Here is a 26,286-nt window from a genome sequence, read left to right on the forward strand (position 1 = left end):
ACTGCCTTTAACAATGCTGTGTAAATTGGTTCTAAGGACACTTATTCTTTTGGTTAAATCACATTTTGCCTAAATTATTATTTTAAACTAGATATTTGTGTTTACAGATTGTCTTTACCACCCACTGAGGATATAGCTTAGCTCCAGAGCAAATGGACAGTTTAAAGCATTTAGAACTTTGTGTTGACACAGATTTGTGCAGTAATTTTAGCTTTTTATCATGTAAGCAATAGAAAACTCTAAGAAACATATCTGAATTTGTACTGTAAGTGACTGACAATTCACTCTTACAATTTACACATTTATAACAGTATAAATGTGTAATATTGCTACAAACAATTTGTCAAACACATTTCGCTAACACCTTACCCCCAATTACTCTGTAATACAACAGGAGAAAAATAGGCCTGTACATGCTGTTAGAACTTACTAATATCATGTCTCACCAGTGAAAAGCTCTGTCACTTCATGTCTCAGTCATGATTTTTTTGAGTGTTGGAGTGGAGGCAGTGCTTTAATGATAAAAAGTACACTCTTGGAAAATTTCAAACTCTTAAGAGTTCTTTGGATGTTCCTCTGGATGAAAGTAGAATACATTTAGGAGGCTAAGGACCCTTAATTATCCAATTAACCAATTTTTCTTTGTAAGAGTGTGTTATGAAAGAATTTGTCCTTGAAGTTTATTTACCTATGCTAGCCACACCTATACAATCACAACAATCACAATGCTGCTGTAATAATTGGCAGTATTATACACCTTTTGGCTATGTACAGGAATAGTCTTGTTTCCTACATCAGAGGTCTCTTTGTGAGATTATTACAAGTAAGATTATTTTAGCTGTTTTTGCTAAGGGCAAGGCATCCTCTTACTTTGTCCAGTAAAACACTGTGGTTAAGCTAGCCACCCTTCACCACCCTGCTTAAAAAACCCAATAGAAACCATCATAGAATTTGTAATGGCTTTAATGGTTATAATGGGAATTGTATTGGTTTTAATGGAAATTGGTCCCTGTGAGTCTCTACTGGTAATTTGTTGCCATCTATTGGTGGCATGTCATGTCTCATGACCAATATATCTAGGACCAATAATGTTAATGGTTTTAATAGTTAGCTGATAGTATGTAGTGGTATTTTTAGTGGAAACCATTAGAATTTCTGTGATGTTTCTATGAGATTTTTTAGTTTTTGTTTTTTTCAGTATTGCAAACTATAGTTTGCATCTAATCCCATGTAAATATTTAGACACTTGTGCAGTGCCGGACATTTAAACAACAACAACAACAACAACAACAACAACAAATTCTTCAAATTCAAAGACAATTTAACGTTATACAAAAATCTCAGAGTAGCCTGTATACAGAGAAAAAAATGAAGAGGTTTTTCAGTAGCACTTTCAAATTAATGGACAATCACTCAAATGACTCCATGAAAGCCTGACCTCAAACAAATAAATGCATAATACAGTAGTATATTCTATTTGTACATGCAGACCTCACACTTTAGTAGGCTTAGCTAAAATGTTGGTTCTCTTCTAGTTTAACGGCTGACTGGTTCAGTCACATTAGATCACACCTGGGGGAGGGAAGACAGCCCTGTGCGCATGAGCTAACGGAAGAGAGAGAGAGAGAGAGAGAGAGAGAGAGAGAACTGTCGCCCAACTTCAGTGGAGCTGGACCGGAGCCGAAAGCAGGACTGGGAACTGGCGAGAGGTTCGACGCGGTGTCTGTGAACGCGACAAGCACTCACCAAGAACACCAAAATCATGATAATACATCTCGCAGTCCTTTTGTGTAAGTTTATTCACTTTAATTTGAATGCTTTAATGTCTCGTTTTACTTTCAGAGAGTTTTCAGGAAGGTTTCATACATTTAGTCACGTGAACACATGCACGTTTCCAGATGTTCAGCTGCTGGCTTTTGTTAAAAGACCGAATTCTCTGTAGGCGAGTTCATACTCCGACTGAATCTTTTAACCATTTACAGGTCGGAATCCCTGTCCACATCCTGTCGTTCATGGTTTCATTTTAAACAATAGAACATGAAAAATTAATCATGAAAGACGTGTTCACACAAATAACCTGAGTGGACTTTCTTGACACAGGTTTAGGGGCACGGTCGTTGGCCGAGCTGCCTGAGCTTGGAGATGTGTGCACGGAGGGAAGCTGTTACCCAGCCACTGGAGACCTGCTTATTGGCAGAGCCCATCAGCTCTCAGCCACCTCCACCTGTGGCCTGGAGAAAACCGAACCTTTCTGCATCGTCAGTCACCTTCAGGTAGAGTGAGTGTTTGTCTTTATGAGCCTGAGTTTCTGAGTTGCTTTTATCCACTGGTCCCTCTGCATGTAAAGAATTCTGGACCCACTAGCTGTTTACTTTTTTCTGAGAGAGATAACATCTGGCTATGGATAAAAAGATAATAAGGAGAAAGGTCCATAATATGCACGTCATTCCAATAATGCATTCAACTTTAATAAGTCATGTGAATGCTGTATATGTAAGTATTTTGGGACTTTCCCTGCATAGTTTATGTATTAATTAATGCTATAACAACTTAGGAAAACCTTTCTCCTTGTTAAACATTTTGTATCTCTTTATGTTTAGTCTTGGTCTTCAGGGGGTTGTTCGGTGACTTGAGATTATCAGAGACCTGATCTTATCAAAGAGAGTGCTTTACATACAAGTCCTTCTGGGCTTTAATCTTGTTTGTACCAGTTATTACTTCATGTGGATGCTCTTGGGACATACCCTTCCTTGCATGAGAGTTGACTTATTTATTTATTTATTTATTTATTTATTTATTTATTTATTTATACAATTTGATTCCAGTTTAGATTTTGGTATGTCTAGACTCCATCCCCACAACAAAATAAAGCAAATCACAATATTAAAACTCATCATAAAAATCTGTTTAAATTATGTTGGAGTAAAACAGGAAAGCCCACAAGAAGCTTAATTCAGGCTAAAAAAAAACAAAAAACAACAGCTATACTGCTACCGTTATCTTTGTAGACATATCAGTACTGTGGTATTTGGTTTTAGTTGGAGAAGCTGAGAGATTGAGGTTCCATTGACAGTTGTGTGTGCATATCTGTGAATATCAGTTGAATATCTGGAGGCTACTGTTGTCTCCAGATCAATGAGACTAGACATAAGCCATTTATTTTCAGACTCTGAGACAGTGGAGTTTAGTTTAATTATAGACATTCCATGATAAAGCAATGAATAGGGCCTTAGAGTTGTTTCTCTCATAAGGTTTGCTAAATGGGGTGTGTGTGCAAAAGCCATTGACATTTTCTATCCTTTCCCCCTCACCAAATGTAGGAAGAGAAGAAATGCTTTTTGTGCGACTCGAGGGAGTCCTTCAATGAGACCGCACATACAACCAGCCACAGAATCGAAAATGTGGTGACCACGTTTGCACCTAATCGACTTAAGACTTGGTGGCAGTCAGAAAATGGTGAGTTTATAGGACCAGTTATTGACCAAAACCTTCTTTTCTTCCTTCCCTATTCACTTTCTTTTGGAATAAATAGGCATATATTTTGCTTCTACAAAACATTTCAGGTTTTTGAACTTTCTGATGGTTGCTATAGTTTCCAATATGTTCTTGCTTCTAAGTAAGCAGGAAAGGCCTTTCATTCTCGTGGGAAAAAGAACACTGCAAAAGAGGGCTTGTTAATGGGAACACCTCTCAGGATAGCCCCCTGTAATCATACCATTGGTGGGAGTTACAACTTTAAAGCACCTAATAGCTGACTAGTTAAAATGATGACCTCCGTTTTAAATCTGGAATGGCAACTTTTTTTCCCACAGGAATTATCACTCGCAAGCCTTAGAAAGCAGTCGATTATTATTGTCTGTGTTCAATATATAATGAAATACACAATTAAATGAGCTGGATTGTGGGGTTGCATTTCCTGTTTGCTTTGGTACATTTCCCCCGGCGATACTTCGTTATCAAAACGCTTGGGGGGGGGGGGTTGCCTGATTCATGGGAAAGACAATGTTAAATGTAGAGAAAAAGGAAGTAAGGGACATGACTGCAACCAGAGAGGCCAGTGAATATAAGGCTGAGTTCCAAGATAGGAGAGCTTAAGGCAGGATAATGTAGGGGAGAGAGGAAAGAGTTATTCACCACAGCTGGACACATCTGTCTGGGAATCATAGAAAGACACAGAGACAGAGCTTAATGATACATTCTCTATCCTTCCAAGATCCATGTGGCACATTTTCAATGAAAGCAGATGTTTACAGCTGTAACTGTATGAACTGTACTGTGACTGTATATGGACTTTTTCCATAATGTACAAGCTGCAGATGTTACCCTGACATGGTTTTTATGCTCTCTCGCACTTCCGTACTTAAGTCAAAGTTGTGCTTTGTAATGTAATGCGAAAATAATTTTATATTAGTTCCTCATGTATTTTGGGTTTTATTCCCTTTGTCATTTGTCTTTTGTTCAGATTTAATGTGAAGCATTAAAATTTTTAAACTGTTTATTTCTTATTTGACATGCTAATCTCTGTTCTCAGGCATGGAGAATGTGACCCTCCAACTGAACCTGGAAGCAGAGTTCCACTTCACCCATCTCATCATGACCTTCAAGGTAATTGTGATTATAGGTTGAGGGACATGGTCTGGTGATGACAGGTGTGTGTGTGTGTGTGTGTGTGTGTGTGTGTGTGTGTGTGCATTGAGGATTCACATAATCATGGCTTGTGGGGGAGGTGATGCTGGATCCGTGTGAGAGCAGAAGGAGGTCTGGAGAAGTCCCAGCTGTGCTTATGACTGAGACGATTGGAATGTTGCTGATAAAGCTTCCTCTTCAACAATTCAGTCTTTATGTATAAAATGTATTAAACCATGTCCTTAGTCCAGTTAATTGCATGAAAATGAGATAAAATCTCTATTTGCAATTTTAGTTTTAATGTTTAATGTATATTGGTTTTTGGTGAACTGTAGTGAAATCAAAGTATTTTACCCATACTTCCTCCATTTCAATGGCTAGTGATAGGGTGCATTTCCACCAAAGTTGCACTTTTACATTTTACTGACGCTTCTATCCAACTTACCATCGAGACAGAACACAACTGAGCAGTTGAGGGATAAGGACCCAACCATGGCAGCTTGATGTTGCTGGGATTTGAACTCACAGTGTTTAGAAGCTCAAAGCTTTATCTACTGAGCCACCACATTTTCTGGAACGCCACTTAACAAGAAGTTCCTTCATGAGTTCCAGGTTTGAATGTGCAGGGCAGATGACTTCACCATTAACAAAAGAACACAAAAGATGACAAGTGGAAGTGTACAGCAATCTCAAATCTAAAGTTATCTACTCTGTAGCAGTAACTAAAAATTTATGGTCCTCTGGTGGAAATGCAAAAGTTTCTAAGTTCCTGTGCTTAAGTGCCTAAAGTTCCTGAAATTCATACAGAGCAGCTTGTTTCTTAAACTGCAGCAAAAATGTGCCTGTAGTTGCTCAGGTTTCCTGTCATCATGCACAAGAGATATAAAGGTCTAGATTCCCAAACAGATTGTATTCCTTCTATCTGTTGGTGTTTTCCCTTTACATGAGGACCAAAAATAAATCCAAATTAATGGCTTAACATTGTTAAGAAGCAGGAATGCGCTGCTGATCATGGCAACACTAAACAAGTTTAGTTTATTACTTTATTTTATTTAAGTTTATTTCTTATACTGTTAAAGATTTAAATGAATTACAGTATTACGTGCATTATTCCATACCTCATGAGAAATTGTCATTATATACAGTACCATATATTTTAGCTCCTGGTGGAGCATTGCATTAATTATCTCCTAATTTACCAACAGAATACTCTCTTTAATGCGTTAAAATGTTTTCTCTGGTAATTTTTACCCAGACCTTCCGGCCAGCTGCCATGGTGATCGAGCGCTCAGCTGACTTTGGAAAGACATGGCAGGTTTACCGTTACTTTGCCTATGACTGCGAGTCCTCCTTTCCCTCAATCTCTCGGGGCCCCATGAAGAAGGTGGATGATGTCATTTGCGACTCTCGCTATTCTGATATTGAACCCTCTACAGAGGGAGAGGTGAGCCTTACCGTTTCCTATAATTTAATTAAAACTTACTGTAATGCTTGTGAAGTATTTTGAATTAGATCTGGCACACTCCTAAGTTATCATTAATTGTGTCTGGAAACCTGTATTCATCCAGGTCATCTTTCGAGTATTGGACCCAGCATTCAGGATTGATGATCCTTACAGCCCAAGGATCCAAAGTAAGAACTTCATTTGCAAGCTTAGCTTGTGAATGTATGATAATGGCAAATATACACATACACTGCAAAGATAAGAAATGTATACTTCGTTTGTCCATGCAGCATCTTTTCTCTGATTTTAGATATGCTGAAAATTACTAACCTGAGAGTGAAGTTTACTAAGCTGCACACACTGGGGGACAATCTGCTGGACTCACGTATTGAGATCAAGGAGAAGTACTACTATGCCATTTATGACATGGTGGTGAGGGGCAACTGCTTCTGCTATGGCCACGCTTCTGAGTGTGCTCCCGTCGATGGATCTGGAGAAGTGGTGGATGGAATGGTGGGTAACTATTGCACAAAAGGGATTTGAAGCCATAGCTGTCTTGTAACAGGTATTGATGCATACTGTGATAAGTCATGTTGCAAAAACCTTTCCTGTGTTGGAAAACCTTAAAGTTATAACTCTGATTGTTACAAAGCGTTAAGATTGGTGTCTCCTTCCAAAAATGTCAAATAAACATCTCATCACATTAAACAGCACTTTCTGAGCAATCAGATTCGAGAAATCAACAGTGCTGTGGTATAACAAGGCTTAATATTGCAGGTGTAGCTTTGCTAAATTTCAGTAGTGGAAAGTTTATTCTAGGAGGGGGATTTTTGTTCTGGAGGGCTTTTAGTCTGCAGGCATTGATTATTTTGTCTAGCATTTTCTCAATTGAAAGCTACGAAAAATGCCTTCATGTCAGCTCCTCGTTGAAGAGAACCAAATTAACAAGTTTATAGACAAAACTGTTAACAAGTTTATAAAAATTCAAATGTGCACTGTGAATGAATTGAATGGGGAATTCTTTTCACTGTGGAAGTCACGCTCCAGTAAACACATGCTTTACTTTTTTGCTGTTTTCTGTGCATATAGGTGTGTGTGTGTGTGTGTGCGCGCATATGTGTGTATGAAAGGATCTTCCTGTTTAGTCTCCTTTCCGCACTGTTTGCTTTCTGTCTGACAGAAATTTCATCATTGTAGGCTTTAACAACTCCCCCCCAGAAAAAAAAAGGTAATCCTGATTCATGATATCATGACTGGATCTCACTGATCTTACCTGCACTGTAATGTTCTCGAAATGATACAGTACAGTGAGCTTGCAAAGCTGTGTGTGTGCGACTGCTGCCAGAGCTGGCATTTGTTAATGGAGTCCAGGTGCATCAAGTATAAACATTTTCTGCTGCCATGTGGATAGGGGGATTTTACAGCTCGTTCTGAGTAGCTGCGTCCTTGCCATAGTTCCTTTTGGTGGAAATTTTATCTTCTGTGATGTTAAAATGGTAATTAATCAGAGCAATGGTGAAGAACTATGACATGTTTTTATAAGTAGCAGCTTCAGCTTGAGTTCAACACATTTTTTTACATTTAAGTTAACCCACATGTGGTTTAAAATTTTGTTATCCTCATTTTTAGTTAGTCATTATCAGATGATTACTTTTTAAGATTTCTTATGGTTAATTTTCCTGTAGGTCCATGGCCACTGTATGTGTAACCACAACACCATGGGGCTGAACTGTGAGCTCTGTCAGGACTTCTACCATGACCTGCCCTGGAGGCCTGCGGAGGGGCGTAACACCAATGCCTGCAAAAGTAAGACACTTACAGGAAATATTATCCAAGGGTAATGCAATGAGTTAGTATAGCTATCTCAGCTCTTTAAACAAGTTCAACTTTAAACAAGTTCAACTTTTCTTATAGTAACAAATAGATGATTTGGATGTTAATATTATTTGACCAAGTGTTAGATTTTCACCTATTTAAAAAAAAAATAAATAATTCCACTGAATGTTAAAAGGCTATAACTTATAATTAAGTTCCATCATCACCCACAGATGAACTAAATATCATGATACATGGCAATTATCAAGAAAACATTTTCAAGTATCATCAAATAATTGCATAATCTGCCCTTTTCTCTACAGAATGCAACTGCCATCACCACAGTACCTCATGCCACTTTGACATGGCTGTGTACCACGCCTCAGGCAACGTCAGTGGAGGAGTGTGTAATGACTGCCAGCACAACACTATGGGCCACCATTGTGAGCAGTGCAAGCCCTTTTTCTACCAGCATCCTGAGAGGGACATTCGTGACCCCAGCATCTGTGACCGTGCGTAATTCTTCCTGTTATAACACTTTGCTCTTCCTTTATTTTGTCTCTTCCTTTCTACTGTTTACTGTCATCTGTTTCTCAATGTTTCTGTCGGGGCTAGATTATTTTGAAAGGTATGTCTGGCTAGATCTTTGAACCTCTTTGTCTCTCTTTGTGGTTGGGTTGGGATGATGAGGGGAAGAGCATGGGGTGGGAAACACCTGGTCTTTGAAGTGGTGCTAGTCAACACAAACATAAATACTAAGCTGAAGTTTCACACTTCATTTTGTGTGATATCTGAGGCTTATGCTAATCTCTCGGACCACACACTTGACAAAAATGTTGCAAACGCATGAGTGATTTCTCATATTTAATTATTCACCTTTTTTTCTGTTGTTAAACAACATCCCAATGGGACCTCTGGCTTCTTGTTGTTTGGATTAATAATTCATTGTTGATTTATTTTCCTTTATAATATTAATGTTTTAAATGTTGATATATGTCCCTCTGTAGCCTGTGACTGTGATCCCATTGGCTCTCTGAATGGAGGCATCTGTGACGCACTGACAGATGTCTCTCTTGGACTGATCGCGGGACAGTGTCGTTGTAAGCCCAATGTTGAGGGGGAGCGTTGTGACCAGTGCAAACAAGGCCATTATGGCCTTAGTAACGATCCTCTGGGATGTAAAGGTACATATGTAGACATTTCAGTTTATTGCTTCACAGTCAATGGGATAATTTCTGTTTGAATATTAATCATTGAGAAAGCATTTCCATGATTCATGTTGTCTGTTTTGCTTTTTCTAGCTTGCACCTGTAATCCTGTTGGGACAATCCCTGGTGGAAGCCCTTGTGATACAATTTCAGGGAACTGTTATTGTAAGCGCTTAGTTATGGGGAGAGACTGTGACCAGTGCTTGGTAGGTTGACCTTCGTTTTAATCACTCATTTCCTGGACATTATTTTATTTGGTTGATTTAGACAGGGGCCTGGTATGATGCTTTAAATTAAATAATATTAGTATTTTTTTATGTCTGAATTTCAGTGAACTTTTGTTTCCAAAATCTCTAGACAGCCCTTCATTTGAAATGTTTATGTATCCAGCTAGCAGATTCAAAGGAAAACACAGGCCACCCCACAGTGGAATGCTTAGTTGCTCATCTTGGGAGGTCTGTCATAAACAGCTTGTTGTTCAAACCGTGTTTTAACTAGCTGTTCCCTTTACAGCCTCACCACTGGGGGCTCAGCAACGACATGGATGGCTGCAGGCCATGTGATTGTGATGCTGGAGGTGCTCTCAATAATGAGTAAGTATGACATGCACCTCAGTGCAACTTCTAACTGATTGGATACAAGGATTAACCTTCAAGATCAACAGAATGTTGGATCACGTGATGAACTCACATTAACTGTGTTTTTGATCCAAATCACGTAATTACAGGATGTATGTTAACATGATCGCTACTATCCCATGTGCTTAAACTAAACTATTCAAAGGTATTTAAACTATGCAGCACAAAATATAAACATAGTACATATAACACATAGCATGTCATAAAAATGAAATGTTTTACATCAGCACTAATTTTGAGTTTTAAATTGACCTCTGAATTATGTCATAATATTTGTAAAGTTTCCTTCATTGCTGCACCAGATTCCAGATTTTTGTGTTGATGTTTGGGTGTGTTTCAGTTGTTCTCCAGAGACAGGGTTCTGTCAGTGTCGGGAGCATATGTCAGGCAGACGCTGTGACCAGGTGGAGTCCGGTTTTTACTTCATTGCTCTGGACCATTATGTTTATGAGGCAGAAGATGCGAAGTTTGGACCTGTAAGTCACCTGTCTTATGTCTATTTAAAGTGGTTCATAGATGTGAATTGGGCCATGTACTAGAAATCTCGCTTTCTCCAGGGTGTGACAGTTGTGCAGAGACCATATCCTCAGGACCGCAATCCAACCTGGACTGGTATTGGCTTTGTGAATGTTCCAGAAGGAGCTTACCTGGAGTTTAGCATTGACAATATCCCACTTTCCATGGACTATGATATCCTTATTCGCTATGAACCCCAGGTTAGTTCCAGCATGCATCTGCACAATTTTTACAGTGTTTTTCACTATTTGTTTAGCACAAAAACAAGGTTTCAATGTGTTATTCTTAGCACAGCATGACACCTATATCCGTGTTACGTCATATTTTCTGAGTTTCCATACATCCTATCATTGTGTGTTTGTCTATGTAGCTTCCAGAGCAGTGGGAGGAAGTACTGATGACTGTCATCAGGCCTCATTCCATCACTGCCGATAGCCGCTGTGCCAACACTATGCCAGATGATGACAACCAAGTGGTGTCCTTACACCCGGGTTCCAGGTGTGTGTATTTATGTGTGTAAAATAGATTGTACAATTTGTAAAACTGAATGCCATTTGTATAATTTACCTGTTCCTTGATGTCTCTCTTATATTAAAAGAGATTAAGGATCTTTGTGTTCTGGTAATTGAAGCCATTCTGTGATTTTTTTTGTATAATTGTTACATTTTGTGTTATATACATTTGTATAATCACATTGTGTCTTCTCAGGTATGTGGTGTTACCCAGGTCAGTGTGTTTTGAGGAGGGGTTGAACTACACAGTGCGTCTAAGTCTTCCTCGCTACTCCACCAGCAGTGACATCCAGTCCCCATACACACTAATTGACTCAGTATGTTCTCTCTTGAAATATCTAAGCTAGGCTGATGATGAAAATGATTCTTGAAAGAAAATGTGTAAAATGATTCTTGAAAGAAAATGCACATTTATTGGGTAAAAGCCATTGCTTACTATATATATATATATATATATATATATATATATATATATATATATATATATATATATATATATATATATTGCAACATATGAAATGGAAAGCTGGCCCTAAATCACTAGACCTTTGATTACAACATTCATTATAGCAAGCCTATTCACAGTTTGCTCTGTGTTATTTTTTCAGATTGTGTTGATGCCACACTGTAAGAACCTGGATATCTTCTCTGGTTCTGGATCAGAGGGAGGTAACTTGGTGACCAACAGTGCGTGGGACACCTTTCAGCGCTACCGCTGCTTAGAGAACAGCCAGTCTGTTGTGAAGACCCCCATGCCTGACATCTGCATGAACTACATCTTCAGTGTGTCTGCTCTATTGCATCAGGGAGCTAAAGGTACTGACAGGCACACACACAAGCTCACATCCCTTTCCTGACAGTCTTCTCAACACCTAAGGTCTTTTTTATGGGGCATGTCAATCATACGTCTTCATTTGTTCTCTTTGTTCACTTATCACTGGTCCCTGCTGCTGTCTTTGCATGTTACAGCTTGTGTATGTGTGCCTCAAGTCTGATTATAGGGCTTCACTTGCTTCCTGAGCCAACTTTCTCAGCAATGTACATGTTATTTGATGTCAAATAAATTGACAGACAAGTCTTCTAGACAGGAAACAGCATTCATTACTGTTATTACAGGTTTAGTAGAATTTACCTTGAAGCTATCTACTCTCAAAAGATGTAGTAATCACAGAGATGCTGGGAAGAGGAAATAAAACTGGAAAAAGCATGTTTTATAATATATTACATAATGTTTGGCAAGGACATAGGTCTGATCATTTAACTTCAGTGATAGTTTAATGAATAATTAGTCTATATTTATGGACGGTTGTTTATTACATCACCAAGTTCTCTGTCTTTACTAAATATCTGGATATAGATGTACAGTAGGATGTAATATGGTTGCTGAAAGCCACAGCTTCACCTATGTCCCATTTGCACTCACTTTACAATAGGTTGTCTAACATTTGTCTAGGCTTGTGTGCTTTAGTGTGTATGTGCTTTATTAATTACACATAGACGTCAAATGGGCCTGAGATGCATTGCACTACTAAATCACTCCAACATGCTCCAACATGCAATGCAGAATGGACACTTTCATCAACTGGATCTTTCATCTCAAATGCCCTATCCTAAGGAATGCACCATGTACTATTAAGCCTTCCTCAGTGTGATATGATCTTTGTTCTCCTGTCAGCATGACAAATTGGCCAGGAGTTTTGTGGTATGCATAACATATCAGGTAAACAAAAGTAACTTTTCATCAAGTTGGAAAGAAAAGTCTCTCTCAAGTAGAACCACAATCATGACTAATGATTTCAGATTTAGTATTTGGTATAGTGAGGTACAGCAGGCATCTGATTTGGTCTTGACATCATAAGCACAATTTCTGAAAACCTTACAAAAATCATATGAATTTCTACATGATAATTGTATAGCATTCATACATATATATGTGTGTGTGTGTATATATATAAAATCACTCTAAATTGCCTCTAGGTTTAAATGAGTACCCTGTAATAGACTGGTGTCCCATCCAGGGTGATTTCTCACACCTTATGCCCAGGGATTGGCTTCGGCTTCACTGCAAACCTGACCAGGATAAAGCAGTTACTAAACATGAATGAATGAATGGAATATTAAATCTTTTTCTTTCTCACACCCACAGCTTGTGCGTGTGACCCTCAGGGTTCTCTTAGTACAGTGTGTGACCCGAATGGTGGCCAGTGCCGATGCCGGCCCAACGTGGTTGGCAGAAACTGTGACAAGTGTGCCCCTTCTACTTTCCTGTTTGGACCTCAGGGCTGCAGACGTGAGTTTCATTTTGATTTGCATACAGAATTTATACTACTTCATACTTCTAAAGGAGATTTTAAACTCTTCTTTAATAATGCATAGAGCTAATGAGTACATGCATGCTGTTTCTTTTCTCCAGCATGTGAGTGCGATCCACAGGGTTCAGTGCATGCATTCTGCCATGAGGCCACTGGTCAGTGTGAATGTATTCCCAGAGCGTATGGGCGTCAGTGTGATCGCTGTCTCCCTGGACACTGGGGCTTCCCCAACTGCCGGCCATGTACTTGTAATGGCCATGCGGAGCAGTGTGACCCCCAAACGGGCCAGTGCTTAGACTGTAGGGACCACACCACTGGACACAGCTGTGAGAGGTTAGTGACACATTTTGCAGTGGTTCTGTGCAATCTGTACGTAATTGAACCATAGCATAATTTTATACATCCATCACATGCACTGACCTTGCCATATCATTAGCCTTTAGGATTTGTCAGCTCACCAGGACACAACTGAGCAGCCAAATATCCAATTACTTATTTTACATATGAATTCTATGAAAGGTTGATGCAGTATACATGCAGTATAAATATTATTCTCAATTTAAAATCAGTCTGATCTTGTAATATAAACCTACGGATAAATCTTGCCTGTTTATACAGATGTTTGCACGGTTATTATGGTGACCCTGTCCTGGGATCTGGAGACCACTGCCGCCCCTGTATGTGTCCAGATGGCCCTGGCAGCAGCCGACAGTTTGCTGGAGCATGCTATCTTAGCCATGACTCACACCAGGTGTATTGTGTATGCAACCAGGGCTATAAAGGTAATCAACACCAAGTAAATGAAAATAATGTCTTATAGTATAGCTCACCTTGGTGCTTGTGTCAATCCAAAGCCTTATGTTTGGGTACAGAATGTTGAAGAATATTTTTGCCATTTAGAAGTGATTCTGTGAGTATTGTTATACAGTCTATCATTTACTTTGCTTCATGTAGGTGCAAGGTGTGATGAGTGTGCGCCAGGCTACTATGGAAACCCTCATGAGGCTGGTGGAGAGTGTCGTCCCTGCCAGTGCAGTGACAACATCGACATGATGGACCCAGGATCTTGTGATGCACGCACAGGCGTCTGCCTCAAATGTCTGTATCACACAGTGGGCGAGAGCTGCAGCCACTGCAAGCTGGGTTATTATGGTGATGCCCTTACACAAAACTGCAGACGTAAGCACCAGGATATTTTTGCATTTATCTAATTTAGGCAAATTTATCATAGCAATTTGTTTTATTTCATCCCCTCAATGAGTTATTGTTTGCTGCTCCTCAGGGTGTGTGTGTAACCATATGGGGACTAGGCAGGACACTTGTCCCTCTGTCAGTGAATGCCACTGTGACCAGAACAATGGGCAGTGCCAGTGCCTGCCTAACGTAGTTGGACAGCACTGTGATTTGTGTGCCCCAGACACTTGGAACATGGCCAGTGGTAGAGGCTGTGAGGCCTGTGACTGTGACCCCAATCACTCATCCAGCTCTGCCTGCAATGAGGTGATGTCCCTTTCATATAATATCTAACCACTAGGCTTGAGTAAATGCAATGATATTTGATGTTGTCTATCATTTATGTAGTGTATGATTTCAGCATAATATTTATGTCCTCATGGTTTGTCAGTGTGTTGTACAGTTTGTAGTGTAATATGCTTATTTATTTCCATTCCAGATAAGTGGCCAGTGTATGTGTAAGCCTGGATTTGGAGGAAGAACATGCAGGGAGTGCAGAGAACTGTTTTGGGGTAACCCTGAAGTCAAATGCCATGGTAAGCTGAGAACCATCACTTTAGTTTGTCTGGTGGAATTGACTCTTGATACTATACTAGGGCAAATTACAAAATGAAAATATCATATTAATACTGTGATAAATTATCACATAATGTGTCCTTTTACGAATATATTCCATGCTTTATAGCACTGCCCCAGTTACTGTTAGAATAACAAGTAGCTGACTGACTGACATTTCACAAAGAAATGACTTCTGCTGGAACTTTGTTAACAAACTTAAATATCATTATACATAAATAGTGTATCATGCAATGTCTTCAAGTATTGTGATATAATATGATAGTTTGGCCATATCGCACACTCTTACACCTTACACGAAGAGTTAAACTGTACTGATATATACTAAGTACAATGCTGGTGATTTCTCATCTCAGCTGATCTGCTGCCAAGCCTATAAACATAACCATCAACACCACTAGCAGTGTATAAAAGGTTCCCTTGCAATACTGAGTTGGTTTCAAATGTGCTTTGCCATGAAAGGCTCAGGGCCTCCTAATATCCTGTCCTCCTCTACAACAAGGTCTTTGTTCCAGTAGGCTTTCCCTTCAGGGGCCATGGGTGGGTGGGTGATGTAGTGCAGAAATCAACTTTTGTCCCTGAAGGTGGTGGAGTGGAATAGACTAGACTAGTTCTTAAACTTGCCTTGTAAAATTCAACCCATTGAGGAACAGATGGAAGTAGTGAATGAAGAAGTGCTTGGTGGACAAGTCTATGGACCAAACACTAATGTTACTTTTATAAGGCATTACAATATGTGCAAGCTAACTTTATATTTAAAGCACATTTATCTTCAAAGATTATAGGAAGCACGCAAGTTTCTGGAACATCTGACTACGCAACTGAGTCGCGAATTAACAGTTATAAACATTCATAAACATTTCAGCCATATCTACACTGTAAGCTCCTGCCTCTGTCTTTGGTTTACATTCTTTTGCTAAAGCCAAGAATGAGTGTCTCATCACAGGAAGCAGGGCTCTAGCAGGGCTCTAGCAGGGCTTTCACCCCCCCACCCCCCACACTCCGGTTGTCTGGTGAGCCGAGCATAGCAGGAAGCCCATTCCTACCCTATGTTTCTCTAAGATCTAGTTACCTCCTAAGTGTCTCTGTGTGTTGACTTAACCTCAATATGCCTCAATCCATATCAGCAAAGGAATGAGGACTTTCCCTGATTGAATTATAGTGTGTGCCTTTTGTGTGACTGTGATAATGATAATTATTAGACGCTCGAAGTTCTAGCACAGTAGTGAGACCTTTACTCCTTAGGTATCACTGTTTTATCCTTAGGACTATGACACTATGTGCATTCTGTCTTAGTGTATACCTACACGAAAGACCTTAAGCTCACCTTCCACAATAGAAACTAGTGTCCCTGTGAGTGGAATGTTAGCCATATGTGTTTGTTTTATTGTGATCCAAAAGTCTTGCTCCACCATTCTGTTGCAATACATGTATCCGCGTGAAAATGGAAAACATATGGGTGGGAGAAGGATTCTTTCAGTCTCAGACAACTGAAAAACGTCTAGTGAACTGAAAATTTCACAATAATTTCACATCTTGGATATAAAGGATAGGAAAATCTGACAGTTATGACCTTGTGAGGACATTTGGCTGGTATGTGTGTTTCCCTTAATTAAATATTTGTACTTTGATATTTGTTTTTAAGATTTTAATGTCACAGATGGCCCAGACAAATATTGTGTTTGTACTGTTGCACTTTCCTGAAAGAGTTTGTGTATGCATGTTAGTATGTGGATAATGCATGTAAATCACCATCACTCCCACATAAACAAAGAAAAAGTCGCATACAGTTTTCATCTCCAGGGGTCACATTCACTGCATATTTCAGCAAGCTGTGCCTCTCAGCATTGCCAGAGGCCTCTTCTACAATAGTAGGATTAACCTCTGAGGTAAGCCCCCACTTCCACACAGCCTTTTGTTCAAATTAGGGCCCTGAGGTGATGAAGTCCTTTCTTGGAGAATGTATGTATGTGTGTGAAGCACTCCAGGTTGGAATGCTATTCAAAAAGATTAAGACTCTTGGACTGAAGCTGTGTGGTGGGGATGCGAATAGAAACACCTTTCTGTTCGAAGGACTTTTTTGTGTTTGGGTGCGTTGGGGGTTGAGGGGTTGTGCAAATGGCGCCAGTTTAAAGTAATCTCAGTGGTATGTTTGCTTAGTGTCTAGCAACTTTTGGTTTGTTAGTTAGGCCCTTTTGTTTTTCAACACTCTGTGGTCACTTCACACTTTACAATGTGTTACAATGCCCAGTCTTTCACACCAATATTTACCTTATCCATGCCCTTCCCACAACACTTCCTCCCTCGTTCTTTTAGCCTTTTTACAAGTGACCGCCAGTGTAGACACAGTCTGATGCAACTCATCAGCAATGATAAACTATGTCTTTAACCCAGAGACTCAAAGTGAATCCTACTACTCTTACAAAACCTGAAGCTCAGCTATCTGTACCTATAAAAATTACTATACAGCATTATACTTAAAATGGCCAAAAATATAACACCATGTGAAATGTAAATCTCATGATATTCAGGTTTTCTGTGTGTACCACTCAGCTCATTCAAATATATTCTGTGTAACACATTATTTTGGTCATTAGGTCACGTGGTACCTACTTAAGCACTTCTGGCATGAAGCAACATAAACATGTATCAAGCCTTATTCTAAAAAATTAAAAATATTATAATAATATACAAATATCTAAAAAACAAAGTCTGGCATGTCCTTGCTATGAGGCTTCAGAAACAGGGCCAGAGAAACTATACTATACATAACTGTCACTGCAGTGCCATGGAACTGCCAAAGATATTCATTAAAATCTTATAACCTGAAATATGACATTCACTTTACTTAACACCCTGTTGTTATGTACATTCATAACTAGCTGCCACATCATAACCAGACATACATTGAGCTACAGGTAAGTGTGTGTCACTTTACTCTGAGGTTATGTTATCTTGACACCAAAATGGACAAAGCAGTCTGTATGAAAGCTTTTGCATGTTGGAATAAACCTTTATAAATGTTCATATCGTTTCATGTCAGTTGTCGTGAAGTGATTATGTAGGTTTACACCAGGGGGTGTCCGATCTTATCCGCAAAGGGCCGGTGAGGATGCAGGTTTTCATTCCAACCAAGCAGGAGCCACACCTGATTCTACCTGTTTAATTAGTTGATCTTGGCTTTCAATAGACTCAGGTGTGGCTTCTGCTTGGTTGGAATGAAAACCTGCACCCACACCGGCCCTTTCCAGATAAGATTGGACACCCCTGGTTTGCACCATAAATAAGTGTAACAAAATGATATTGAGGTCATGTGATGTTTATTAGTATCTTGTTATGTCTAAGTATTTGTGTGTGCTTTCAGCATGTGACTGTGACCCCAGAGGAATTGCTGAGCAGCAGTGTAACAAAGCCACAGGACATTGTTTGTGTGAGGAGGGCGTGTCGGGCCCCCGCTGTGACACTTGTGCTCGGGGTTACTTTGGTGAATTCCCACACTGTGAACGCTGCCACCAGTGCTTCGCTGAATGGGATGTGATCATAGGAGACCTCACTAACCAGACACACAGACTGGTGCAGAAAGTTAACGCCATTAAATCCAATGGCATCACAGGGCCCTACCAAGACACCATCAACAACATGGAGAGGAGTGCCAATTCCATCCGTGAGCTTCTGGCCCAGAACCCTGCCACTCAGCCGCTCACTGAGATCCAGAGCCTGCTGGAACAAGCTACGTATGTTACAACCAAAATTTGTCCAAGCACACTGAGTACAGTTTGGGTTTTATTTAAACAACTGAAGGCGGTGTCAGATATTTCTGAAGCCATACAGTTCATTCGTTGCCTCTATTAGTTCTTTTCAACTAGTTTATTTCCTAGTTTCTTTATGAGACAAAATCAAAATTTTATTGTGTAATCTAATGTTTTAGATTATTATTATTATTTTATTTATATGTACCCCAGTAGATTTTTTTTGTTGCTGGCATTTAGCTAAATGTTGTATATGAAATACACCACCTTTAAGTTAGGCCAAATCCCAAATGGCTTCCATTTCGCTGCATTTGCTCACTACATAGGGTATAATGTAATGGTGTTGTAGAACATATGTAGTGGGTTATACACCCATTAGAACATAATTTGAGATTCAGCCATAGAAAATGAGCAACTATTTATGTTTTGACATAATTTCTGAAAACGTTTGCATTTAGCCTTGTATATTTTCACTATTTTTACATGAATTTGACGTTGTTTACATCAGTCACTGCAGTCACAAAATCCCATTGTCTTATGTTCAGTAGTCTAGTAGTTCAACTGGGAGGTTGATATGATCAATTAGATATGTGCTACAAAAAAAGTGCTAAATATCTGTTGTAGTTTATGCATTGGGAAACAGAAAGAGAGTATTGATGGATATTCAGATTAGTAACCACACATTTTTGTACTGCACTGCCCACTGAAACATAATCATTGTTACTGAAATGGACTCTGAAATGAAAATAACAGTCATGTGTACAGGTTCATGGTCCAAAGATGATAATGTAAAGTAATTCACAAATTTTTGATACTTTTTTAAAAATCTAGATCCTTGATGGCTGAAATGAATGAGAAGTTGAATCAGACAGAGGAACTCTTGTCTCAGAGCTCTGACAACAGCACAGACTCAAAGCTGGAAACACTGAGTGAAGAAGCTCAGAAACTGCAGCGCACTGTAAAAGACCTGCAAAACCAAGTTGAATTTATGAAGAATTCAGATGTGCAAGGTGAGCAACACTGCATCTGTCAAAGATTTTGATTATTATTGATACTGCTTAACATGCTTAATAATGCATATTTATATGTTTTTGTATGGATTGGCCAACCTCGTAGGAGCATTAGACAGTGTGAAGAAATACATGAAAGAGTCTGAAGCAGCAGAGGGTCGTGTGAACGCCTCCGTTAGTGATCGCGAGAGCCCGGTGGAGCAGTCAGCCTCACTGCGCAATTACACAGAGGCCATGATAAATGAGACTAAAGAGGAGTTTGAGAAGAAGCAAGATGAGCATACCAAGGCACTGGACAATCTGGCTGGCCAGCTTGAGACCCTGGACCTGTCTGAACTCAGTGAGAAGGTGACCATATCATTCTGTTTTATGCGCATATGTATTATGCATGATTAAATATGTATAAGAATAACAGGCCATGCTGTTTGCGTCATGCCATTACCACCCTGAAGTGGATTATTTTCCAATAGCAGCATGTCCTGAAGTTCATTATCTTATATTTCTGAAGTTAAGTATCTTATAAATTATCTTCATTAATTATAAGCAAATGACCTTTATCACATTCATTACTAATTAATATAACAAGATAACACAGCATTACTACTAATATATGAGTCTTGTATAGTTATAGACCTTATTCTGATTTGATCCTAGACTTGTGGCAGCCGTGCTGGCTCGGAGGCGTGTGCTGACTCTCCGTGTGGAGGTCTGGGCTGTTTGGATGCTGAAGGTAACAGGAAGTGTGGGGGAGAGGGATGTGACGGTCTTACCACGTTGGCCCATAATGCCTGGCAGAAAACCAAGGACTTTGACCAGGATATTGTCAGTGCCATGGAGGAGGTGGACAAACTTTCCAAGATGGTGAGTGATCCACTGAACATTTCTAATAGTAACACATCAGTTACTACTAAGCAGTTGGTTTCATTTATAATTGACCTGTTGCTGTATATTCAGGTGTCAGAAGCAAAAGTAAAAGCAGATGAGGCCAAACTGAATGCTCAAGAAGTGCTGCAGAAGACCAATGAGACCAAGAAGCGTGTGGATAACAGCAACGAGGAGCTGCGCAGGCTCATCAAACAGATCCGAGACTTCCTCACCCGTACGCTCATGACTTCTAAAGTATTTCAGATCAAAATATGATAAAAAGCATCTTCCCCATGAGGATAGTTGACTTTGCTTGTATAAATATATCATAAAGACTGACTGGTACTCTTCTGAGGCTTATATTTCAGACATAACCCTTACCAGATCCACTCTACAAAACTGCTTTGAATGTTTAAATGATTGTTCCTAATCTTTGCTCTGCTCATCCTTGCTATTTTTGATGATGTCTTCAGAAGAAGGAGCAGATCTGGAGAGCATTGAGGCTGTGGCTAACGAAGTGCTGCAGATGCAGATGCCCACTACGCCGGCTCAGCTGCAGAACCTGACAGCAGATATTCGGGAGCGTGTGGCCAGCCTGTCTGACGTGGCTGACATCCTTAACCAGAGCGCTGCTGATATTGAGAGAGCTGAGACCCTGCTGGAGCAGGCCCGCAAAGCCAGGTCAGAACTTTGACTTTAGTATAGAACATCATCCTATTACTGATGCAGATGAGGTCTGTCTGGATTGTTTTTGGTCTTTCAAAAGATCCATGTTGATCATGTAGCATGAATGCTGTGCACAGTATTCTATCACCATCTAGTGGTTAGTTACAATATTGCATACGGCAACATAGACAAACATAAGAGAGACACACACTGTACATTTTGCCTACATATAACGTGTTGTAACATTTTGTAAAGTTTTGTAAAATTTTGAAACCTGTTAGTAAATACAAAGCTTTGTCTGTAACAGAAAAGAGGCATCTAATGTGAAGAACACAGCTGAGCTGGTACAGGAAGCTCTGGAACAGGCAGAAAAAGCTCAGACAGCTGTGACGGAGGCCTTGAAGCAGGCCACTAGTGACATCAAGGGAACACAGGATCTGCTTGTATCTGTAAGTTTAATGCTAGGTAAATACTCATGAAGAAAATATGGTTTGAGATTACAATAAATGTTAGGTCATGTTAATAAGAAGAAGCCAAATAAGAAGACAGTTTATTCCTAAGAGCCTTTTTTAAACTGAACATCTAACAACAAATTTGACAACAACCAAATAACCATTGTCACACACAAACCTCCTACAAGGAGAGTAGGTTACAGTGATTAGAATAAGTTCAAATCTCACACAAAGCTTTATATAGATTTTGTACAGATGCTTGGAAATTATTTTCAAAGTTTGAGATGTGATTAATTAAAACATAAATGCTTGAAAGTGCTTGATTTGTCTGTTATACACTATGTGCCCAAAATTATGTGGACACCTAACTATCCCAATCATATGTGCTTGCTGAACATCCCATTCTACAGTTTGTCCCCCTTTGCTGCTATAATAACCACCACACTTCTGGGAATGCTTTATGCTCTGGATAAGCGTGTCTGCCAAATGCCATAAATGTAATGCTATATTTTGGAATGTGCTCATTCAGCCAAAAGAGTATTAGCCAAAGGTGTTCAGTTGGGTTGAGGTCAGAGCTTTGTTCAGGCTACTCGAGTTCTTCCACTCCTACCTTGGCAAATCATGTCTTCCCTGAGCTCGCTTTGTATACAGGGACATTGACAATTGTGTGCTTCCAACTTTGTGCCAACAGTTTGAGGAAGGCCCTCATATAGGTGTGATGTTCAGGTGTCCGCATACTTTTGGCCATATAGTGTAAGTGGACTAACTAACAACCCTCTAAGCTGCAGTGCCAAATATGGAGTTAGATCTTGGCAGTTACTATTAATAATCATATCTTACCACTGTATATAAAGCATATTGTGAGGTGAAAAGTGTCTTCTGCACGTATTAAATGATTACCTTATTACCAACATTGCATCGTTACGGCTGGCCGCGTCAACTTGACTGGACTGGAAAATAAAGTTGCAGGATGTGGTAATAGCAAAAGCTGGGAAAAAATGCATATTGCAAGATCTGCAAGAAAATAATGTGCTAATATTTATCATTTGTATTTAATAGAGTACAGAAGCATCATAACACCTTTCTGAGTATTGAAATAAAAGAATGTGATAGAGCTAAGGGGACAGGAAATAGATGAGCTTTCACATGCAAATGAAACCTGGGTTTTACATATGTAATAAAGATGTATAATTTGTTTGTTCATGAGAAAGATGAACTTTTTGCATGTCAAATACAATCTGCGACTACATACGAATGCATTTTTGGAATCCACCTACAGTCAAATATAAGTGTTTACTGTGAGCTCATAAATATTTTCATGTACAGAAGTATAGGTCTGATATCCCCCCCTGTGATCTATAGGTAGAGTCAGAGACGGCAGATTCAGAGTTCAAGCTGAGTAATGCTACCCAGAGGCTACTTCAGCTGGAAAAGGATGTGACTCTTTTGAAAGAAAAAGCCCTCAGCACTTCCACCACTGCTGAAACGACAGAAAGAGACACAGACAGTGTCAATAAGTTGGCAGAGCAGATCAAAAAGGTGCCTGTATACTCCATCAAACTCATAATAAATTGATGTGTAATAAAGTGGAAGCCATCATGTGGGAGTTAAAAATGTACACGCATAACAGGGAAATCATTGGTAGTGTTCTTGCAGCAATAGAAAATGAATGCTTTCCTCTTTGCATGTGTGTGTGTGTGTGTGTGTGTGTGTGTGTGTGTGTAGGATCTGGACACAGAGCTGAAGGATAAGTACGGTACTGTGGAGGAGCTCATCACTCAAAAGGCTCAGGGTGTAGCAGATGCTAAGAAAAGAGCTGAGATGCTTCAACAGGAAGCCAAAGAGCTGCTGCTGCAAGCTAGTGACAAACTACAACTTCTCAAAGGTACTGATATAAGCTCTATGGAAACATGGGAGAAACAATTGTTTGAGATTTGTCAGTAAATAGTTTCTTGACTCATCCAAATATTAATACATTTGTGTGCTGGCAGTCAGTAAAAATATATTTTTTAATGTATTTAAACAAAGTAAATAATGAATTAGAAAATCTACACAGGCATAGGTATAAGTGAATTGAGATGTGTTCGTGATTTGATTTGATGTGGCAGCAGCACAATGGATATAAGCATGCAGATACAGGTCAGCAGGTTCAGTTAATATTCACGTGTCAGAAAGTGGGAAAAAAAAGTGATTTGGCAACAGCAACCATACCATGATCAAAAGTCACTGAGAGCATGTTTTTGCCCATTCTGATTTTGCTGTGAATATTACCTGCACCTCTTGATCTATATTTGCATGATTTTATGCATTGCACTGCTGCCACATGATTGCCTGAAAATTGCATGATTATACAGGATACAGGTGTCCCTATTAAAATTGCTGGTGTATATCAAACAACTGGTTTAACTGGTTCACCCTTCAAGTGTACCTGCCTTTAATACACATTTTAATTAAAAAAAGGTTTTAGCCTTTAGCAGAACATTTTTCTGAGGCTATAATAGTGATTAAGATGTAATAAAGAAATTCAAAATGAACTTTTGAGTGTAAATATATTCGCACATTTTATTGCCTTTGTTATTTTGTTCCACCCTGTTAAAATATTAATGAAATCATTTGCCAACAGATTTAGAAAAATCCTACGATGAAAACCAGAAGACACTGGAAGACAAAGCCAACCAGCTGGTGGATCTAGAAAAGGCTGTGAAAGAGTTACTTCAAGAAATTAGCCAGAAAGCCACCATATACAGCACCTGTCTGTTTTAACAACAAAGCCATTAGTAATAAGACATTGACAATCATTGATAAATCATAGAACGGTATAAAATGGTATTTAAAAAAAATAAATAAATAAGGAAAGTAGAATGTACTGTGGAATTGAAAATGACCGTATACTAAAAAGTAAATGAATGAATGTGAAGTTTGACCTGGCTGGCCGTGTGACTGCAAAGGTCTCTGCCCATAAATATGATTTTCTTTTTTCTTTTAAAACAACTGAATATACAGTATTCTACTTTTTTGTAGATTTTGTACCAAATTGTGAATGAACATAAACCAAATAAACCTCTTATGCAAGCAATAAACAAGTCTGAACTAGCTTCTTACACTATATATATATATATATATATCGGCTGTGGCTCAGGTGGTAGAGCGGGTTGTCCACTAATCGTAGGGTTGGCAGTTCGATTCCCAGCCCACATGACTCCACATACCGAAGCGTCCTTGGGCAAGACACTGTACCCCAAGTTGCTCCCAATGGCAAGTTAGCGTTTTGCATGGCAGCTCTGTTACCATTGGTGTGGGTGAATGAGAACCAGTGTAAAGCTACCATTTTTAAAATATATATATATATATATATACATACACACACACACATACTATTAGACACATACAGTACTGTGTATACACACACACACACACACAGTATGTGCAAGCTGAAGAGAAAAGACAAAAGAACTTTATTTATTTTATTTTTTTTAATTTCAGCACCTGGCCCACTTCTTTCTAGCACGCTGAGGCATGTTCTCCCTTGTGATGCCCACATTCACTTAAAAACCCCTTCACAAGGTTTGGGATCCTACTAGCAACCCTCCCTGGATGGTAGTTGACATATTTCGAAGCAGAATAAAATGCATTTACCTATACTAGGAAAATCCTTTTATGTGTTGCTTAGTTTTACCTAAATAAATACATCACAATACAGTTATACACTACAACTTATATCCTGCTGCTGAATTTATTGGGTATTAAAATTTTATAAACAGTCAGCTTGTGAAGCCTCAAAACTTTCAACATTGGTTGTAAAATGTTTTTCCCCCCTCAAATTGATATTTGACACTTTGGGAAGCCAGCTAAATAAATATCCAAACTTTTCCAGCTATTTAACACTTCTCCACCATAAAAACACTCCTCTAGTGCCACCACCAGGTATAAATAGTATAACACTATTCCTTAACACTTAAACACCTCTACCCACTTTAATGTCACTTATGAGTTATTCCCAAATAACTACTGCAAATATTTTTGAAAACTGTTCCAAATTAGCTCCAAAATAATAAAAATATAATATCTAAGTAAATAAATGACCCTGATGAACTGAAAACACAGTTACAACAAACCTGTTCAGCACAACCATGCGGGGTTTCCTTCCTGCTTCATTCCAAATCTCAAAATTGCACCGTGTAATATATTCACGTATTCATGTGCTCATAAAGCCAGTTTGTTTTGAGTTTGTTTTAATGCAGTAGCTGTAGTATAGGCTCTACAGAATGAAAACCAATTTCAGAATGATATGGTCATTTTCACAGGGATAAACACTAGAGACAGTGTTATTATTAAACATTTTAAAACTGAACAACTTTTGTCCTGTTATTAATCATCTGATTAGAAAGACGTTCTTTATTGCCATTATACATTTACAGTACAATGAATGTTTTTCCTTTCAAATCATAGCTTGGAAAGAGCTTGGGTCAGAACACTGGGTCAGCCATGGTGTAGTGCTTCTGGAGAAGAGAGGGATAAGGTCCATGCTCAATGGCCTAACTATGACAGTTTGGCAGTGAGAGGATTTAAAATCTTAACAGCATTCATGCTGTTTGTGAATTCCCAACTCAAAATCAGGAAAACACACACTACTGCAATTGCATACTGTACTTAGTATACTGATCA

The 26,286-nt window shown here is 39.1% G+C and overlaps 1 protein-coding gene across 1 annotated transcript; it reads left to right on the forward strand.

The window, feature by feature from the left end:
• The first annotated feature begins 1,341 nt into the window (after window positions 1-1,341).
• On the forward strand, window positions 1,342-24,695 carry lamb1a (laminin, beta 1a). Its single transcript, XM_053641887.1, has 33 exons — window positions 1,342-1,790; window positions 2,101-2,273; window positions 3,321-3,456; window positions 4,532-4,605; window positions 5,882-6,070; window positions 6,195-6,258; window positions 6,381-6,583; window positions 7,756-7,876; window positions 8,209-8,397; window positions 8,893-9,069; window positions 9,187-9,299; window positions 9,607-9,686; window positions 10,072-10,207; window positions 10,289-10,447; window positions 10,618-10,745; window positions 10,956-11,076; window positions 11,368-11,575; window positions 12,906-13,049; window positions 13,173-13,404; window positions 13,690-13,853; window positions 14,026-14,250; window positions 14,354-14,571; window positions 14,744-14,840; window positions 18,245-18,614; window positions 19,461-19,639; window positions 19,746-19,987; window positions 20,294-20,500; window positions 20,594-20,738; window positions 20,977-21,184; window positions 21,477-21,618; window positions 22,984-23,160; window positions 23,347-23,506; window positions 24,245-24,695. Exons 1-33 carry the CDS (start codon window positions 1,763-1,765, stop codon window positions 24,382-24,384), a joined length of 5,349 nt encoding a protein of 1,782 aa, XP_053497862.1. The 5' UTR covers window positions 1,342-1,762; the 3' UTR covers window positions 24,385-24,695.
• The last annotated feature ends 1,591 nt before the right edge of the window (window positions 24,696-26,286 follow it).

The sequence above is a fragment of the Ictalurus furcatus genome, chromosome 14, assembly GCF_023375685.1.
Source record: "Ictalurus furcatus strain D&B chromosome 14, Billie_1.0, whole genome shotgun sequence".
Lineage (NCBI taxonomy): Eukaryota > Metazoa > Chordata > Actinopteri > Siluriformes > Ictaluridae > Ictalurus > Ictalurus furcatus.